Source organism: Microcaecilia unicolor, chromosome 10, assembly GCF_901765095.1.
Source record: "Microcaecilia unicolor chromosome 10, aMicUni1.1, whole genome shotgun sequence".
In the NCBI taxonomy this organism is placed as follows: Eukaryota; Metazoa; Chordata; class Amphibia; order Gymnophiona; family Siphonopidae; genus Microcaecilia; species Microcaecilia unicolor.
Window position 1 is genome coordinate 120,258,131 of NC_044040.1, and position 19,012 is coordinate 120,277,142.

At 46.9% G+C, this 19,012-nt stretch overlaps 1 protein-coding gene across 2 annotated transcripts in view; it reads right to left on the bottom strand.

Annotated features, from left to right (window-relative positions):
• Nucleotides 1-19,012, bottom strand: part of RYK (receptor like tyrosine kinase) — a 1,372,566-nt gene that overhangs the window by 1,183,174 nt on the left and 170,380 nt on the right. For both annotated transcript variants that reach the window (XM_030217203.1, XM_030217202.1), the window contains exons 2-3: nt 14,599-14,720; nt 5,763-5,862 (exon numbers count right to left, since the gene is read on the bottom strand). In XM_030217203.1, the coding sequence (XP_030073063.1) occupies nt 5,763-5,862; nt 14,599-14,720 (222 nt within the window). The remainder of the gene's footprint in view (nt 1-5,762; nt 5,863-14,598; nt 14,721-19,012) is intronic.

Here is a 19,012-nt window from a genome sequence, read left to right on the forward strand (position 1 = left end):
TTGAAGCCACTGAAAATCTTTGTGGACATGGACGGGAAAACTGCGCCAGCTAAATATGACTCGATAGTGCCTGAAAAAGAGGCAAGGCATGGATAAAAATCAAGGACGAGACCCGGCCGAAGTCAGGGCCCAAAAACCGGCCCAATGACGATGCAAAAATAAGAAAACTTATAAACCGGGCAAAAACAATTCCAGGAAAATAAAGGAAGGGAAGAAAAGGGTTCCTATAAAAGGAGTCAAAAGGAAAATTATGAAAACACAGCCGGAAGGCACAAAATAGCTCTCAGAACGGACGAGTGAGAGGACAAAAAAATAGCACCTTCTCCTCACTCGGAAGAAAGAGAACTGAGAAGACTGCGTTCACACAACGGGTGGGGAAGGCACTCATGCATCTGTGGTAGTGAACAGCTCACGCTCCACAAAGCTCTCTTTTTAGCTTTGGCAAAATGCCAGACCAGGAGACGCGGATCGGCGTCACCGACTTGTGAGAAGATAGAAGCCTGCTTGTCCTTGGAGAAGGTAAAATTATGCCTTACCTGATAATTTTCTTTCCTTTAGTCACAGCAGATGATTCCAGAAAACCAGTGGGTTGTGTCCATCTACCAGCAGGTGGAGATAAAGAAATAAACTGAAGGGAGCTATACCAACCAGTCAGCCCCTAAGCTATTTAGTATATGTCCCATCACAAAGCTGCAGAAAATATAACATTATAACAAGAAAGATTGCCAACTTCCTCACAATATAACATTATAACAAGAAAGATTGCCAACTTCCTCACAACTAATGAACCACAAATGCGCGGTTCACAGCACAAACCGTAACTTAACATGGTAAGTCAAACAACATATGTCAGCTCCGCGAGACGCCAGGGCCACCAAAAAACACTGTCTTAAGCGTCAAATCCTTCTCTGACACCTTACATAGAGGCTCAAAGGGAGCCCGCTGCAGTGCTATGAGCATCAAATTTAAATTCCAGTTCAGACAGATGTCGACAGGGGGGCTTAAGATGGAGAACTCCTCGAACAAAACGTGAAACATCCGGATGGACCGCAAAATAAGACCCGAAAAGAAAAGACTTAAAATGGGGGGAGGGAGAGAGGGAAGGTTGAGTAGGGACTGACTGGGACCATGGCAGTGGGGTTAATGGGTAAGGGGATGGGGGGGGGGGGGGGGAGGGAGAGGGAGGGAGACTATGGGGAGGGAGAAAATGGAGGGGAAGTAAATGGTATACTGAAGTTCAAACGTGGGAATGTTGGATGTTAATAGAGTCTCAGATGAGACACTGTAATGTATTTTTCATTACATGGTTTGTTCAATAAACTTCACAAATTTAAAAAAAAAGGAAGACCCGAAAAGGCGACCTCGGTAACAAGAAAGAGCCGCCAGCTGCACTCTTAGGGAATTATAAGCCAAATCCTTCTGGAGGCCCTCTTGCAAAAAATCTAGCATCTGTGAAACCGTAGTCCAAGCAGGATCCCATCCCCGAAGGGAGCACCAAGCAACAAAGAGAATAAGCTGTTGTCGTGGATCGTTTACGAGCCTGTAGCAAGGTAGCTATAACATTATCCGAATAGCCCTTTTTTCTCAATCTCAACCTCTCAAAGGCCAAGCTATAAGACCAAAGCAGGAGGGATTTTCCATGTGAACTGGCCCCTGATGAAGAAGATCCATTGCCAAAGGAAGGCGAAGTGGCAACCCTGCCAATAATCGGATCAGATTTGCATACCACAGCCACCAAGGCCAATCCAGAGCTACCAGGATCACCAACCCTGGTGTCTGCTGATCCTGTGTAGAACCCGGCCAATGAGTGGCCAAGAAGGAAATACATACAACAGAGTCGCTAGTGGCCACGGCTGAAGTAGAGCATCGAGCCCTGCTGAGCCGATCTCTCTGCGCCTGCTGAAGAATCGGGCCACTTTGGCATTCTGTGATGACACCATGAGATCCATCTCTGGCCAGCCCCGACGAACGCAAATCCATTGAAACGCACTGTCTGACAACTTCCACTCTGCCGCATCCAGAAGATGCAGACTGAGAAAGTCTGCCTGAATATTGTCCTGACCTGCTATGTAAACCGCCGACAGAAGTTGAAGATGTTTCTCGGCCCAAGAAAGAATCTTGCTCGCTTCGGACTGCAAAGCCTGACTCTGAGTCCTGCTCTGCTGATTGACGTAAGCCACCACCGTCGTGTTGTCCGAGAACACTCGGACTGCGGCCCCCTGAAGACTCTCTCGAAACGCCAGCAGGGCGTTCACAATTGCCCTCAACTCCAACCGATTGATGGGCCAGGCAGCTTCCACCATCAACCAACAGCCTTGGGCATACTGCGAGAGACAGTGAGCCCCCCATCTGAAGAGGCTGGCATCAGTCACAATTACCACCCACTGAGGGGATGCCAAGGGCATCCCCTGTTTCAAGTTGGCGGGCAGGAGCCACCATACTGGTTTGAGTCTTTGGCAACCACGGAAGACGCCAAGAGTAATCCTGTGACCCTGGAGACGAACGGCTTAGAAGGGCTAGCTGTAATGGACACGTGTGCACTCTGGTCTATGGCACTACCTCTATAACGGCCGCCATCGAACCAAGCACTTGCACATAGTTCCACACCTGAGGGCACGGCATCTGCAAGAGACATCTCACTTGAGATACCAACTTGAGTCTCCTGCCCTCCGGCAGATAAACCAGTCCTTGTGCAGTATCGAACCGCACTTCCAGGTATTCCAGTGAGTGGGAAGGAAGCAGATGACTCTTGGAGAAGTTGATTATCCAACTGAGGGACTGAAGAACTTCCACCACTCGCTGATTAGCCAGGCGGCTCTCCGACTCAAGACGGCGCTCGAATGAGCCAGTCCAGATAGGGATGAACCCAAATTCCCTCCTTTCATAAAGAGGCTGCCACCACTACCGTAACCTTGGAAAAGGTGCAGGGAGTTGTGGCCAATCTGAAAGGCAACATTCGGAACTGAAAATGGTGCCCCGACACTGTGAACCGCAAGAATCTCCGATGTGGAGGCCAAATCGGAATATGAAGATAGGCCTCTCTGACGTCCAAAGCAGTCAGGAACTCTTGAGGCTGCACTGCCGCAATCACTGCCTGAAGAGTTTCCATGTGAAAATGGCGAACTCTCAGGAAGTGATTTACTTTCCGGTGGTTGAGAACAAGTCTGAATGATCCTCCTTTTTTTGGGACCACAAAAAATATGGAATATTGACCTGTGCATTCCTCGATCTTCAGCACAGGCACGATGGCTCCAATGGTCACTAGGTCTTGTAAAGAGATTAGTACTGCAGCCCGCTTGGCAGAAGTAGCGCACCGGGACTCCAAGAAAGAATCTCCAACCTGTGTGGCAAATTCTGTTTTGTAGCCTTCTTTGATGACTTCGAGAACCCATTGGTCTGAGGTAATCTTGGTCCATTCTTGGTAAAAGAGAGTCAACCGACCCCCTACCCTATCTTTAAATCCAAAGAGTGGGCCAGCGCCCCATCATTCGGAAAGCCAAGCAGCCACTCCCTGCCGTGTTCCAAACCCTGATCCTCTTTTGTCGACACAAAAGGAATTTCTCTGTTGAAACCTAGACCGTTGCAAGGTTGGAGAAGATCTACCTGGTCAATAACGTCTGGATTCTCGAAATCGAGACCTTAAGGCTCCCGAGCGAGCTGAGGGCTTGGGCTTGTCTTCCGGAAACCGCTGAGATTTGGAGTCTCCCAAATCTTTAACAATCTTTCCCAAATCCTCTCCAAAAAGAAGTTTTCCCCCAAAGGGTAATTTAGTAAGGTGCTGCTTAGATGCCATGTCTGCAGCCCAATGTCGCAGCCATAGCAATCTACGAGAGGTGACTGTCAAAGCCATCAGGTTTGCCGAGGCTCTCACCGAATAATATAATGTATCCACTAGGTACGCTAGAGCTGCCTCCATCTTAGGATTGACTGCCACCTGGCAGGAAGCCTCCCATTCCTGCTCTGCAGACCGCTGTAACCAATCAAGGGAAGCCCAGGCTGCGTAAGAACTGCACACGGAAGAAGCTTTAAGGGCCAAGGCCAATACTTCAAATGCTCACTTCAGCGTAGCTTCTAGCCTTCCGTCTTGCAAGTCTTGTAACGCAACCCCACCTTCCACCAGCAGGGTAGTTTTCTTGGTGACCACCATCACCAAGGAATCAATGTGGGGAAGCACAAATCTCTCTGCCTGACTGCTCTGCACAGGATATAGGCGAGACAGTCTTAGCCACCCATAAAGGTGCATTTGGCTCCAACCACTGTGTCATGATGATGCCCTGGATGGCTTCATACACCGGGAAGGCCTTGGACGGTCTCCTTGTGCTAGCCATGCGCACATTCACAGCAGCAGCTACTTGCGCTTCAGGGTCTTCAATGTGTAACACTTCCAGGGCAGAAGAAATGAGGGAAGAAAGTTCCTCCTTGTGAAAAATCCGTACCGCCGAAGGATCATCTGGTTCCTCCACGATGATCTCCCCCTCTTCTAAATCCTCCCTGCCTGTGGCCCACAGGGAAACCCCTGAACATCCAGGAAGAGAGGGGGCGAGCGAAAGCGGCCCAACTGAACCCGCATCTGAACCAGAATCCAGACGCCTGCGCTTGCTAGTCTGATCTATCACTACAGGCATCAGATTTCTATCTGCACCCTCCAGAAGAAGCAGGTCCCCCTAGAGCCCCAGAGGGAGGAGGAGGAGGAGGAAGAGTGCGCTTTAGCAAATAAGCCTGATGAAGCAACAGGAAGAATTCAGGCGAAAAGCCTGCTCCTGCATCAGCCAAGCTCACCTCCACCGCAGCAACCGTTCCAGAAGGAACAATGGACCCCCTAGAGGCATCCTCACCTCCCAAACAGGCCGAATCTCGCCGTTTTGGGGTCACAGGAACATGAGAGAGCGCCAGAGAACCGGGGGGAAGAAACCAAAGGAATTTCCAAAATGGTGCCCACATCGGCAGTCCCCAAATAGGAAACCGCCGCTCCTGAGGAAAAAGTCCCCAAATCTCCTCCGCCTGATCAGAGCAGCCCACGGTATAAACGCCCACCGTTGACCTAAGCTTCTCACAACAGGCACAGTGCTTAACATTTTCGGCCACCATAGCAACAGGCATGGCCATGACGAGGACAGAGGAAACAGTAAAGTAGCTGCACTCACCAAACGCTGAGAGGACAGAAAATCCTTCTAAAGTCAGAACGCTGCCTCTGCTGAACAACAACCTCCAGTCTGCGGAGGGAAACTCTCGTGCAAAAAAAAGATCAGGTGTAGCGCACTGCCTGAACCACTCAGTCTCTCTCTGTTTTTTTGTTTTCTTTTATGTGAGAAAGTTAGCAGAGAGAAAATCTAAGGCACAGGGAGAGAGGGACTTTCGCAGGGTAAAGCAGGGACAGGCAGGCTAGCCAATATGCTTCCAAAGGGGGTCAGAGACCACCCCCCCCCCCCCCCAGGTCTCAACTGGCTACAAGCCCAGGAGACTGCACAGACCCTAAGAATTCAGGAGCTGGGACAGGTCCGTCCACCACCTGCTGGAGATAGAGATATACTAAATAGCTTAGGGGCTGGCTGGCTGGTATAGCTCCCTTCAGTTTAGTTCTCTATCGCCACCTGCTGATAGACAGACACAACTTACTGGTTTCTGGATTCATCTACTGATGACACTATGGAATATATATTTTCCAATGCAGAAAGTAAGCTTTTAAAAAATCAATACCACTACCAGAAAATATTCTGTTCCATAACTGTGGCTCTAACTCTGAAAGAAGTGTAAATACTCACCTGACAAAAAGCGAGGGACTTCCCCCTGACTTGAGATATTGGCTTGTGGTATGCCCATTGCCAAAGGATTGTCCACCTGAAATCCCAGTTTATATTCAATCTGAAATGGCATAAACAGGGAATAAACATCAGAGAGTATGAAGCCTTAAAGATTTAACTGTATACATCAGGTATGTTGTGGAGGCCTTGTATCTTTGGTATCAGAGATGTACAACTCTATTTTATGTCACACAATTTGAAACGTATGTGAGGTCCAAGGCAGTTATATCAATTTGCTTGTTAAAAGAATTATGAAAAAAGTTGTTTTAAAGACCAGTAGAAAAGGAAACTATTTAGTATTTAGAATGTATATAGTCACCAAGCCAAGCAACAGCCAAAACTAAATTACAACCTGGGGCATTATAAACAAAAAAAAAAGGAACTATGCACAGATTATGCAAAAGTGAGTACTTTTTACTTTTCACATAATAAACAGAACAAGGTAGTTTATAAACAGAGCCAAGGACTTTGGTACACTGCAATAATCATGACAAAACATATCCCTAGAACAAGACAGAAGCCGACAGATCATTATTCAAAACAATTTAAGCAGGCAGAAAAGGCTCCTTGCCTGTTTAAACAGCACTCTGCAGGCTGGCTGCAGATATATTCAGTGGCACTTAACTTGGAAGTGCCACTGAATATCGGCACTAACTAGCCATTTACAAAGTGGGCAGGAGAGAGGCATTCCAAGAGCAGAGTCGGGAAGGAGCTAACAACTATGCAGGTGCCAGCAATATTCAGTGCCGGTGCCTGCAAAGCTAAGCAACCAAACAGAACTGCATAAACAGCAGTCCTAACTTTGGACGCTTAGCTAAGTAGTTGCCAGCACTGAATACCAGCTGGCACATGCATAGCTTCTGGGTTGTGGCCAAACTTGTTGGATATACTCCCTTCCCTACCATCTCCTCCCCTCAACTAGGTCTGACCCCACCAGATCCCCAGGGCTTACCTTACATCCCTGAAAGACCAGGTTGACCTCTAATGGCAGCATCAGGAGACTACTAGGGCAGGAGCAGCCGGGGGCAAGAGCCGCTAGTAGACTGTTCCTGCACAAGATAACCCAACTGGACTACCAGGGATGTAAGGCAGGCCCTAGGTGGGAGGAGGGGTTCAGGAGGAGAGGCTGGTCACAGTGGGCTCATGAAAGGGGATCAGAAGAGGTGGGGGCGGGGGGGGGGGGGGGGAAGACTGACAGATGCACTTTTGCAAGTCCCGGATGATAGTCAGCCAAGACCCACATAAGTTCTGATACCTTGCAGCAATCCTGTCAGACTTGGATATTAAATGCTGGTGCCAGGCCATGGCCTGGTACTGAATATCTAGGTCTAACTTAGCCAGCGACAGTCAGCATTTAAAAACACACTGACTGCCAGCGACTGAATATTAACCAGAGAGAAAAAGAGGGCAGGTAAAGACCATACGGCCCACCCATACCAGATGCCTTAGGCCAGGGGTAGGCAACTCCGGTCCTCGAGAGCCAAAGGCAGGCCAGGTTTTCAGGATACCCACAATGAATATGCAGGAGATAGATTTGCATACCATGGAGGCAGTGCTTGCAAATCTATCTCCTGCATATTCATTGTGGATATCCTGAAAACCTGACCTGCCTGCGGCTCTCGAGGACCGGAGTTGCCTACCCCTGCCTTAGGCCACATACTACCTTGTTCACCTTGGATATGTGCATTAAAAATAAATAAATAAATAAATAAATAAATGAAAAGGTCACACACATGCTGCTACAGGAATTCTGCATCTAACATGGTGGTAACCAGAGCAGCTTATCAGACTGAAGGATGGATGTCACTGCATTGCTTGAAATATCTAAACTCGAATGCCAGAAGCCTACATGGGAGAGTTAGAATACATTGCATTAAAGAAAAAATTAGATATAACAGGCATCTCTAAGACTTGGTGGAAGGAGGATAACCAGTGGGACACTGTCATACCAGGCTACAAATGATATCGTTCCGATAGGATGGATCGAATTGGTGGAGGGATAGCATTGTATGTTAAGGAGGACCCTGAATCAAATAGGCAGAAAATGTTGCAGGATACACATCTTGGAATCCCGATGGATTGAAATTCTATGTGTAAAGGATAGTGAAAGGAGTGTACTACCGTCCACCTGGCCCAGATGAAAAGACAGTGTAGAAATGCTATCAGTAATTAGGGAGGCTAACAAACTGGGGAACACAATAAAAATGGGTGATTTCAATCACCCCGATATTGACTGGGTAAATATTATATCAGGACATGCTAGAGAGGTAAAATATCTTGACAAAATCAAGGACTGCTTTTTTGAGCAGCTGGTACAGGAGCCATCAAGAGGAGAAAAAATTCTAGACCTTAGTGGAGCACATGATCTGGTGGTGCAGGAGGTAGTGGTGCTGGAGCCGCTTGATAGCAGTGATCATAATATGATCAGATTTGATATCAGCTCTGGAATAAGCATACACAGGAAATCCAATATGTTAGCATTTAACTTTCAAAAAGGAGACTATGATAAAATGAGAAAAATGGCGAAAAGCAACAGAGGTCAAAGGTCAAAGATTTACAACAGGCATGGATGCTGTTCTGCGGCACGACTTATTTTCCGTCAGAATCATTTTACCCACACTAGACCACTCCTCAACTCACTTCACTGGTTCCCTGTCCGCTTCCGCATACAGTTTAAACTTCTCTTACTGACCTTTAAATGCATCCACTCTGCAGTCCCCCATTATCTCTACACTCTTATCTCTCTCTACATTCCTCCCTGTGAACTCCGCTCACTGGACAAATCTCTCTTGTCGTCCCCCTTCTCCTCCACTGCTAACTCCAGGCTTCATTCCTTTTCTCTCGCGGCACCTTATGCCTAGAATAGACTTCCTGAACCTATACGTCTAGCTCCATTTCTACCTATTTTCAAATCCATGCTGAAAACCCACCTTTTCACTGTTGCTTTTAGTTCCTAGCTACTACTCAATTGCCCTCCCCTTGTCCCGTCCTTCCTTCTCACCCATTACTCTATCACCTATTATTTCATTACCCATTACTTTTCATCACCCGTAACCGTCTTGTCTGTCTGTATTATTTAGATTGTACGCTCTTTTGAGCACGGACTGTCTCTTTGTGCCAGATGTTCAGCGCTGTGTGCGTCTGGTAGCGCTATACAAATGCTAATAATAATAATAATAATGTTCAAAAATATTCCAAGATGGCAACGGACTAAAACGCACCTGGAGAAGCTCCGAGGAACTCCGAGCGTTTAACGCAGGCATCCACTGCTGACAGACCGGTCCATGATTGAGAACGATACCGGAAGGTGAGCTCTGAGTGCCGAACTCGGGCAATCACCAACACAAGGCAGCGGTGAAAAAACGATCCCGGAGAGTGTGAAACACTGGTGTAAGGCCCGCCATGCGAACATTGCCGACGGCCGAATCCGCAGTGGCATACCGGGAGAGGACCGGGTAAAACAATCAGATAAATTGACTAAAGCTGCCCTTGAATCGAAAACTGGTCTAGCCTCCCTCCGCAGCGAACCGGTGGAGAAGGAAAGGCGAGTCACGACCCGATCCGGCTAGCCCAACTCTGAAACTGAACCCAACGGGGACAGTTGGAAGTCAACTGGGATCCCTTGCACTGAGAAGCGATTGAAACCTGCGAGCCCACCCCACCTCGGTGCCGACCTTCAACAATCGGGCCCTGCCGACTCACAACCTCCCTGCGCAAGCATAGGCAGCCGAACTTCTCCCACAAAGAACCCACAGTAGCCGCGCACCTCATCAACCCTTGCCTCCAGTAGCACCTCCCAACCCAACGCAGCAAAGTCAGAGAACCGCAGTGCGTCCCGCCCAAAACCACAGCTGCGAACGGATTGCACCACCCAACCAGATGCTGAAACGCCGAGACCACACGGATGAGACATACCCACGTGGCGGAATCAGATCGCGACCAGGCCAAAATAACCGGCTCAAAAGCGCGGAGGGAAGACAAAAGAGCTGCAGAGCGCGAATTCTATGAACGACTGCCACGACCGGAATAAAAAACATCCTGCACTGCTCGTGCTAATCTGTAACAATGCCTTACATCTAAAGGCCTTCAAATGCCTTCCCTATGTATGAACTGCTAAACATCTAAGAATATCGCAAGGAAGCACGATCTGGAAGCTGCTACACACTTTCAAATACAGAGCAAGCCTCTCGGAACAGCAGCCAACATGAACACCAAAAAGCTGCTCATGATAATCTACTTCCTCCCCCTAATACACTACGCATGGACTATTCCCAACATAAACACCAAACCACCGACAACACACACACCCTACATACAACCTACGCACTACTCACCAGAACAAAAGAATAACCATCAACAAAAAGGAAAGATAAACATATATGGAAACAACCAAAAGAAAGGGAAGAAAGGACACAACATAACTAGAGACCAAGAAAGCAGGCAACTAATAAGAATTAATACAACTGCGTCCCAAACCGAACCCTACCATTCAATCCAAATGGGATACATTAACACCAGATCTGTAATAACCAAAACACAGGATATAATAGACTGGATTACTGCAGACAAACTTGATTCCCTATTCATCACAGAAACCTGGATACACGACCTCAAAGACCCCATCATCTTAGAACTATGCCCACCAGGATACAAAATTACCCATTGGACAAGAAACGGTAAAAGAGGAGGAGGATTAGCCATAATATACAAATCTGAATTCACCATCACAAATACAGGTGAATCCATACTGCCACAACTCGAAATTGCCTCAATAAGAATCAATAACCCAAAACTGCAGGAACAACTAAACACAGTTATACTTTATAGACCACCAGGCAATTGGCAAGACTCCCAAACACACCTCATGGAGTTCACTAATAAAGCGTGGCGTCTCTTGGCTATAAAGTTACGCAGACAGCGAGTGGATAGGATGATCCACCAGGTGCAGGATGGGAGGGGAGGATTGCTGAGTCATGCCGAGACTCCACTCGCCTCCACCTACCCTCCTCTCTTCCTTCCCGTTCACATTAATTGATTTGATTTGCTTACTTTATTTATTTTTTGTCTATTAGATTGTAAGCTCTTTGAGCAGGGACTGTCTTTCTTCTATGTTTGTGCAGCGCTGCGTACGCCTTGTAGCACTATAGAAATGCTAAATAGTAGTAGTAGTAGAAGGTACGCCAAAGATTCGGGGAGTATTATCAAGCACTTTATGAACAGGAGATTAATCCGTCAGCTGAAGCAATAGAGGACTTTTTGCAGGAATGCGAGCTCCCCTTCCTGACCAGACAGCATAGGGAGCTGTTGGAGAAACCGGTTACCCCACATGAAATACAGGAGGCTATAAGGCAGCTTGCCATCTTACAAGTCCCCAGGGTTAGATGGTCTCCCTAATGAATTTTATAGGAAGTTTGCCCCCGAGCTAGCATCGCTGCTTGCAGACTTGTTCAATCAGGTTGAGGACGGGGAGATCTTGCCACTCATCATGAGGGACGTCTGGATAGCGGTGATACCTAAGCCAGGAAAGGACCATACTGAATGTGGCTCCTACAGGCCTATATCTGTACTCAATGCAGATGTTAAAATATTGGCCAAGGTGTTGGCAAATAGGCTGGCGCCCTTGCTTCCGACCCTTGTGCACCCAGATCAAGTGGGTTTTGTGGCTCTTCGAAAGGCGATGGACAATATTAGACGCACTGTTGATCTTATGTATCTGGCAAAGAGGAATCAGAGGCCTCTGTGTCTTTTAAGCTTAGACGTAGAGAAAGCCTTTGATCGGGTCCACTGGTCCTTCATGTACAGGGTGTTGGAGGTTTTGGGTTTTGGTACGAAGTTTATAGGCTGGATACAGGCGTTCTATACCTCGCCTAAAGCATGTGTAAAAATTAATGGAAATTATTCTGGATTGCTCATATTGCATAGAGGCACGAGGCAGGGGTGTCCTTTGTCCCCCCTACTCTTTGCTATGGTTATGGAGCCATTTGCTGCACGGATAAGGCAGGATCCGGGGTTCGCAGGGGCCTGTGTGGCGGAGAGAACGCACAAAATGGCACTCTTTGCGGATGAAGTCTTGCTATATCCAGGCCCTTGACCACTTTTCCTCGGCTCATTCAACTTATAGATGAATACTCAGCAGTATCAGGGTTTAAAGTAAATATGGCGAAGTCCGAGGCCTTGAATGTAACGATAGCCGAGGAAATGGTAGCGGACTTGAAGTCTTCATTTCCGTTCAGATGGGCCCGCGGACAGATTAGATACTTGGGGGTAAAACTGACTGCGACACTATCAGAACTCTTTTCGGCTAACTATAAAGGGCTGGTTAAAATTAAAGCGGAGGATATGGAGAGATGGGGAGAGCTAGAGGTCTCCTGGTTTGGACATATAGCTAGTATTAAGATGAATGTGTAGCCCCGTCTCATATCTATTTCAAGTGCTGCCTGTGAAGGTGCCCAGGCGATTTTTTGCTTCCTTGCAGGATCGTATAGTGCGTTTCGTCTGGGCTGGAAAGCATCCCAGGTTGTCGCGAACCCTATTATATCAAGAGAAGAAGAGAGGAGGACTGGGTGTCCCAAACGTTCTTTGGTACTATAGGGCAGCCCAGGGAAAGGCAGCTGTAGAATGGTACCAAGACTATCCGGATCGATAATGGATCCACCTGGAACAGGAATCCCTCGACATGACAGCGCTGGGGGCACTTATGTGGCTGCCGAGGTCTTTTCGAACGATGACTGACTGTGTGCCCTTCGGTGGTGGTTATCCTTTATTACTGGGATAAACTATTTTCGGGGGGCCGATGCGTGGTGTCCCGCACAACTCCAATTGTGTACAATCCTTTATTTCTACCGGGCGTACGACGGGAGTCCTTACTCGATGGTATGCAGAGGGAATACGACGATGGGGTCAACTGTATGACAGTAATAATGTACTAACTTTTGCGGTCCTAAAGGCAAGGTTCCCCATGGTGGAGGGCGATGAGTATGCATACTGCCAGTTGTCGCATTTCCTCCGCACTGCAGCAATTAGAGAGGTCATTCTACGGAAACCTGTCCCCTTAGAGGAGATATGTGAAAAATTGACTGTCTCCCGAGGTCTCATTGGGAGACTATATAGATGTGTCAGCGCACAGGCTCCAAGATATAGTTGTCAGACGAGGGTGTGGTAAAAGGAGCTCGGTATGAACATGAGGGAGGCAGAATGGGAGAGCATAGAAAGAAGGGTGGTGGGTGTTTCAACACACGTATCGCTCAAAGAGAACGCAGTGAAGGTATTATATAGGTGTATCTCACCCCGGATCGTCTTCAGCAAATTTACCCCACAACAGCGGGGCTGTGCTGGAGGGGATGTGGTTTGAGAGGGGCCATGGGGCATATATGGTGGCGTTGCCTTAAAGTTAAAGCATTTTGGAAGGCAGTACAAGATAGACTTCAGGGTTGGTTGGGATGCCCGATTCCCTGGGGTGTTCCTTTTTTCTGTAACTGTAGGTGGTCTGACATCTTGTCAACAGCAGCTGCTGAGACAGGTGACAGCAGTGGCTCGAGTGACAGTAGCGTTGCACTGGAAGCAAAAGACAGTCCCCTCAGTTACGAGATGGCAACACAAATTAAAATGTGTGTGAGATGGAAAGACTCTTAGCAGCATGAAAACAACAGACAGGTCAATGGAACTCTATATGGCAGTTCTTTGTAAATGCAGTTAACCATATTTAGAGAGCGAATGCAGTCATTGAGTGTGGGGGCTCAGAGTAAGGTTTAGCTAAAGGGAGGGAAATGGGAAAGTGGGGGGTGGAGGGGGTTCTGGGTGGGATGTTTTCTGCGAGAGGGGAAAAAATATTAGATAAAATGTAATAAAGTTGTTGAAGTCTATGACGGTATAGTGCTGATACAACGGGGTGGAAGTGAAATGTATCATTTGGCACATAAATTGTTTAAGGTTTCCATGTAATAATGTGCAGATCGTTTGTTTAAGCATTCTGTTGTAAAGATTGAAAGCTAAATAAAAACTTCTCACAAATAAAAAAAACACAACAATTTACATTTTGGTAGAGTTACAATTAGTGTTGTGCAATGTGCAGAAGGCATCTATAGTTTGTGTAGTTATTCATAGAGGTTTTGAAAAGATAGACTTGAAGTGGAAATGATAGTGGTAGCTTTTGTGTTCAATTGTACAGTTTTGGTGATACCTATTCATATAGTTTTTGAAGAGGTAGATTTGAAAGGAAGGCGACGATATCTTTGTGATTAGCTGTAGAGTTTTTTTTTGGGAGAGGTAGGTTTTTATTTCTTTTCTGAATTTTGATTTTTTTTCTCTGTGGTATTACTTGAAATTGTACACTATGTGCTCCCCTAGATGTGGGTTTGATTATGTTAGTATTTTACTTATTTCTTATTACTTATTTGTAAAATTGCTTTGCTTATTTTGAAGAATAAAAAAAATTATACAGCTCTGAAACTTCTCTTTACCATGTACAAATTTTCTCGGGGGGTTTCTACACGCATTTATTTTTTTTTAAGTATGCACATAAATACAAACACATCCCTCTCCTAGGAATGTCTCCTCTAAATTCAGGTTAAGTTATACATGAACAGGCTTACTGCTCATAACATTAGCACATATTGGGGAAACAGTTTTATAAACACCTATTTCTGCATATAAAATGTCACTTTACATGAAGAACTGGCTTTTAAAATTGCCCTAGATGTCCTGGATCAAACTGTAGTATAATGGAGTCAATGGAGTCAAACTTATAAGTATGTATCCTAAAGCCTACATATACAAATTACAAACCAGAGCTTCTCACCTTGGATTTTGCATGCCAACTGAAATGAAGGTTGTTCATCTCACTTGGCACCATGAGGCTGAAGGACAGCGCATAGTAATTAATAATATCATTCCTCACATAGTACAGCTCTGCATCCACACCTATAGAAACAAAGCAAAAAGAAAGTTGAAATGACAAATGATAAAAAAACAACAAGAATTCAGAAGCGCAAGACTGTCAAAGAGAGCCTGTTATCAATATTACAAGTACATATAGGCAATACTTGTATCAACATTCTGTAGTTTTTGTCACAAACACTCATCTACAGTCAACATGGTGAAGCTATCTTTGGCATAAAAAAAGGAAACAAGGCAGTTATGTAAAACAATTTGTATGTCTTGTTGTAATAATCTCATGAATAAGTAAAAATAATGCACTATTTTCAAAATACTGCATGCAACCAAGTCACTATAACGTATGGATGGATGTGTGAATGAAAAGATGAGACTTGCAAAAAAAAAAAAAAAAACCCGCTTACTCTACAGGGTAAGCTCAAAGGTAATCAGACGCACTAGGGGCCCATTGTTCAGAAGTAAATGCAGGCGCTAAAAACCATCAGCACCAGACTACCAGCCGCATTTATGCACAGAGGCCCTTACCGTGGGAAAGGCGGAGTTCGCAAAGCAACAGTGCAAACAGGATGCTAATGTAGTCAAAAGGATGCACATAAGGGCATTCCTATTCCTTCTCAATGCTCAGCGAACAGCGCAGCAAACAAGGGCACCCTTATCACTTGAATATTTACGTCAACTTGGAGCTGGTATTAGGGTATTCTCACAGGCGGGAAAAAGGCAACTCGCAGCCCCAGACCTTTGGCGGCAGCTCCTCCCTCCACACAGCACAGCCCTCCCTCTTCCTGGCCGCTGGGCTCTTCCTCCACTGCTTGCTCTCACATGGAAAAAGGCAACTCACAACCCTGGACCACTTAGGACACTTCGGTGGCAGCTGCTCCCTCCGCACAGCACAGTCATCCTCTTCCTGATTACTGGGCTCTTCCTCCACGGCCTCCTCTCACATGCCCTCCCCTGGGGCATGTTTCTAATTTGGGGATCGCTCGCCACTGGAGCCCAGACTCCCCTCACTACCCAGACAAGGAGGGTCTTTCTGCAAAATGAGCCCTGCCCTAAACGGAGAAGAGAGAAGGGACTGGATTCTTCCACTGCCAGGCTTCATTTCAAAATCTGTGCAAACCTTGCTTTAAGGCAAACAGATGGTAAAGGGAGATACACATTCTTGCTGTTTGGGAAGGCCAGTGGAGAACCGCAAAGAGTGTGGGTGCATTCCCCCCATCACCACCACTTCCCAATGCTCAGCGCTAACAGCGTGCATAAAACTTGTAAATCTGCATACCATTAGCACTGAGGATTGGGAAGTTCTTTTTCAGCACTGTAATGACGGTATTTTCCAGCATTGTTTTGTACAGAGCCAGAGTTTTGAGCATGTCCCTCTAGGTAAACCTTCAGCAGTGCCACTGTTTGAGAAATTGTTATTCCAAATGGCATTTACCAGGTAAACTCATCCTACGCTTATTTATATTTAAGTATAAATAGACCACAACTGCAATCTGTAACTAGAGATTAATTGCAATATGACTCTTATTTAACAGTAATTATAAGTTACTTAACAATTAATATTAATATTCCAATTATCAAAGCAATGAAAATAACAGAATTTTAAGAAAAAGATAAGTGAAGAATACCAGCTCACTTCCTTTATGGATAACTTGAATACAATTATAATTGAAATATCCTATATAATAATTCTCACCTCCAACGTTCTATGCGTCTTGCTGCCTGTGTTTCTTCGGAGTTGGTCTGCTAGGCTCCGTAGCACAGGCTGACATCAGCAAACGCATTGTGACATCAACATCAGAACCCGGGGTCATCAACATCAGAACCCGGGGTAAAAAAAAAAAAAAACATGCCTCACAGCTTATCCAACCCCCCCCCCCCCAAACTGTCATACAGCTTGACAGCAACACACACAAAAAAAGGCTTGAGCCTGCCTGACGCCACTGACGCACTCAACAGCCATCCTCTCAAAACACCTGGGGGGGGGATGCAGCAAGACACCCCCCCTCAGCGCATCACCCAAGCCCCCCCCCCCCCCGAGTGCACGCTGCTGGGGGGGGTGTCAGTTCCGCTGGTTCCCTGCTCCCTCTGCCCCGAGGCAGAGGGAGCAGGGAACCAGTAGAGCCAACACCCCCCCCCAGCAGCGTGCACCCGGGGCAGACTGCCCCCACCTTGCTACGCCACTGGTCAAGGGGAAGATGCTGGATAGAGGAGTAGAGAGGATAGGGAAGACAGGAGATACTGGATCAAGGAAGGATGGAAAGAAAGGAAATATGCTTGCTCAGGGAGAGAAGGGTAGATAGTAGACATGGTGGGAGTAGGGTGACAGAAGGGAGATGCTGAACTGGGATGGGGAAGGGATGACCCTGAACCTCAGAGGGAGGGAGGGGATGATGACCCTGGAGAGAGAGCGGGAGGGAGGGAGAGAGGGAGGGAGGGAGGGAGGGACGACCCTGGAGACAGGGAGGGAGGGAGGGACGACCCTGGAACACACTCTCATTCTCACACACTCTCTCTCTCACAGACACATTCGCACCCAGTCTCACTCTCCCTCTGTCACACACACACTCGCACATTCATACTCTCTCTCTCACAGAGTCACTCTCACACACATTCTCTCAATCATACACACACCGAGGAAAACCTTGCTAGCACCCGTTTCATTTGTGTCAGAAACAGGCCTTTTTTTACTCGTCCTATATAATAAATTTGCACCTCCAATGTTCCATGTCTGGCTGCCTAGGTTCGTAACTTCTCCTGACGTCAGCCAGCCTCCAGCGTTCAATTCCCCCTCACTGTCCCGCCCTCGCGTCAAGACGTAATGATGTCAGAGGGCGAAACAGTGAGAGGGAAGGGAACGCTGTAGGCGAGCTGATGTCAGGAGAGATGTTACGAACGGAACGGAAGCCAGCGCCAGCCAGCCAGAGAACTTTCAGGTACAAATCGAGGGGAGGAGAGAATCGTGGGATATCGAGGGGAGGGAGGGAGGGGAGGGCAGAGGAAAATAGATGGACATGGATGGGATGGGAGGACAGTAGAGGAGAGAATTGCGGGACACGGATGGGAGGGGAGGGAAGAATCGCTGGACATGGAGGGGAGGGAAGAATCGTTGGACATGAAGGGGAGGGCAGGGGAGAGAGAAAAAAAAAGCTTACATGACAGCCTTCCTAGGGCCCGGTTCATTGTTGAGGAAACGAGCATGGCTCCACTAGTATACCTATATTTTCAGTAGTTTTACTAGTTTAGGTGAAAGGTGTGTCTTAGCTGTTAATTTCCGTTCCTGTAGTCAGTTGCACTGTTCTGAACATGTGGGTGTTATCCCCTCCTACCAGTAGATGGAGGTAAAGAAACAGCTGGTCTTTTCTAGTGAACTCACCAGTATAACCTACAAGTGCTCAAGAAAATCTCCAGTATACATCTGTCAAAGCACCAGAAGGTCCCATTGGAATGCACATCTATGTCCCATCAAACACTGCAGTGGCAATGATCATCAAACAAGCATACCACCACAGACTGGCACTTGCTACCCTGTATCTCCAAGGATTGCCTCATTATTTCCTTTTCTCTCTATTTTTCATTATAAAATAAAAGGAGAAGAGCATCCCGAGAGCCCCAGGCTTTAATCTTCCAACAGCAGAAGTCAGAATGGTGCAGATGACTAAAGGAAAGTAAATTATCAGGTAAGACATAATTTCATCTTCCTTTTCATCTGGCTGCACTGTTCTGAACAAGTGGGATGTACCCAAGAAGAACTACTTGGTGCGGGAAAGAGAAAGCTCCCCCGGGGGACACCTCTGCCAAAGTCCGAGCAAGCCCTGGTGAGTACATCCAGCCTGAAATGCTTCACAAAAGGAATGGAGCAACAACCAAATTGCCTCCCTACAGATGCCCTCCAGAACGACCTTCCAGGCCTCCACCCATGAGGTCGTCTGAGCTCTCACCAAGTGGGCTGTCAAACCCGGAAGCACTGGCTGATTTATACAAACACAGGCAAACACACAATAGTAGCCTTGGAGGCTGCATAGTCCTTATGGAGCCAAGGAACAGAACAAAAAGATGATCAGACAAGTAACAGAGCAATGTCCTCCGGACATCTAACGTGTAGTTTCCAAACCGAAGGATCGGAACTCTCCTCTTGAGAGGAAGGCAAAACAACTTCACATGGAATGCCGAGATTATCTAGAGCAGAAAGGAGGGAACTGTACAAATAGACACTGAATCCTCCAAAAATGAGAGGAATGGGTCCCGGACAGGACAACGCCATAACTCCAAGACTCTTTAGGCCAAAGAGATCACTATAAGGAAAACCAACTTAAGGGTAA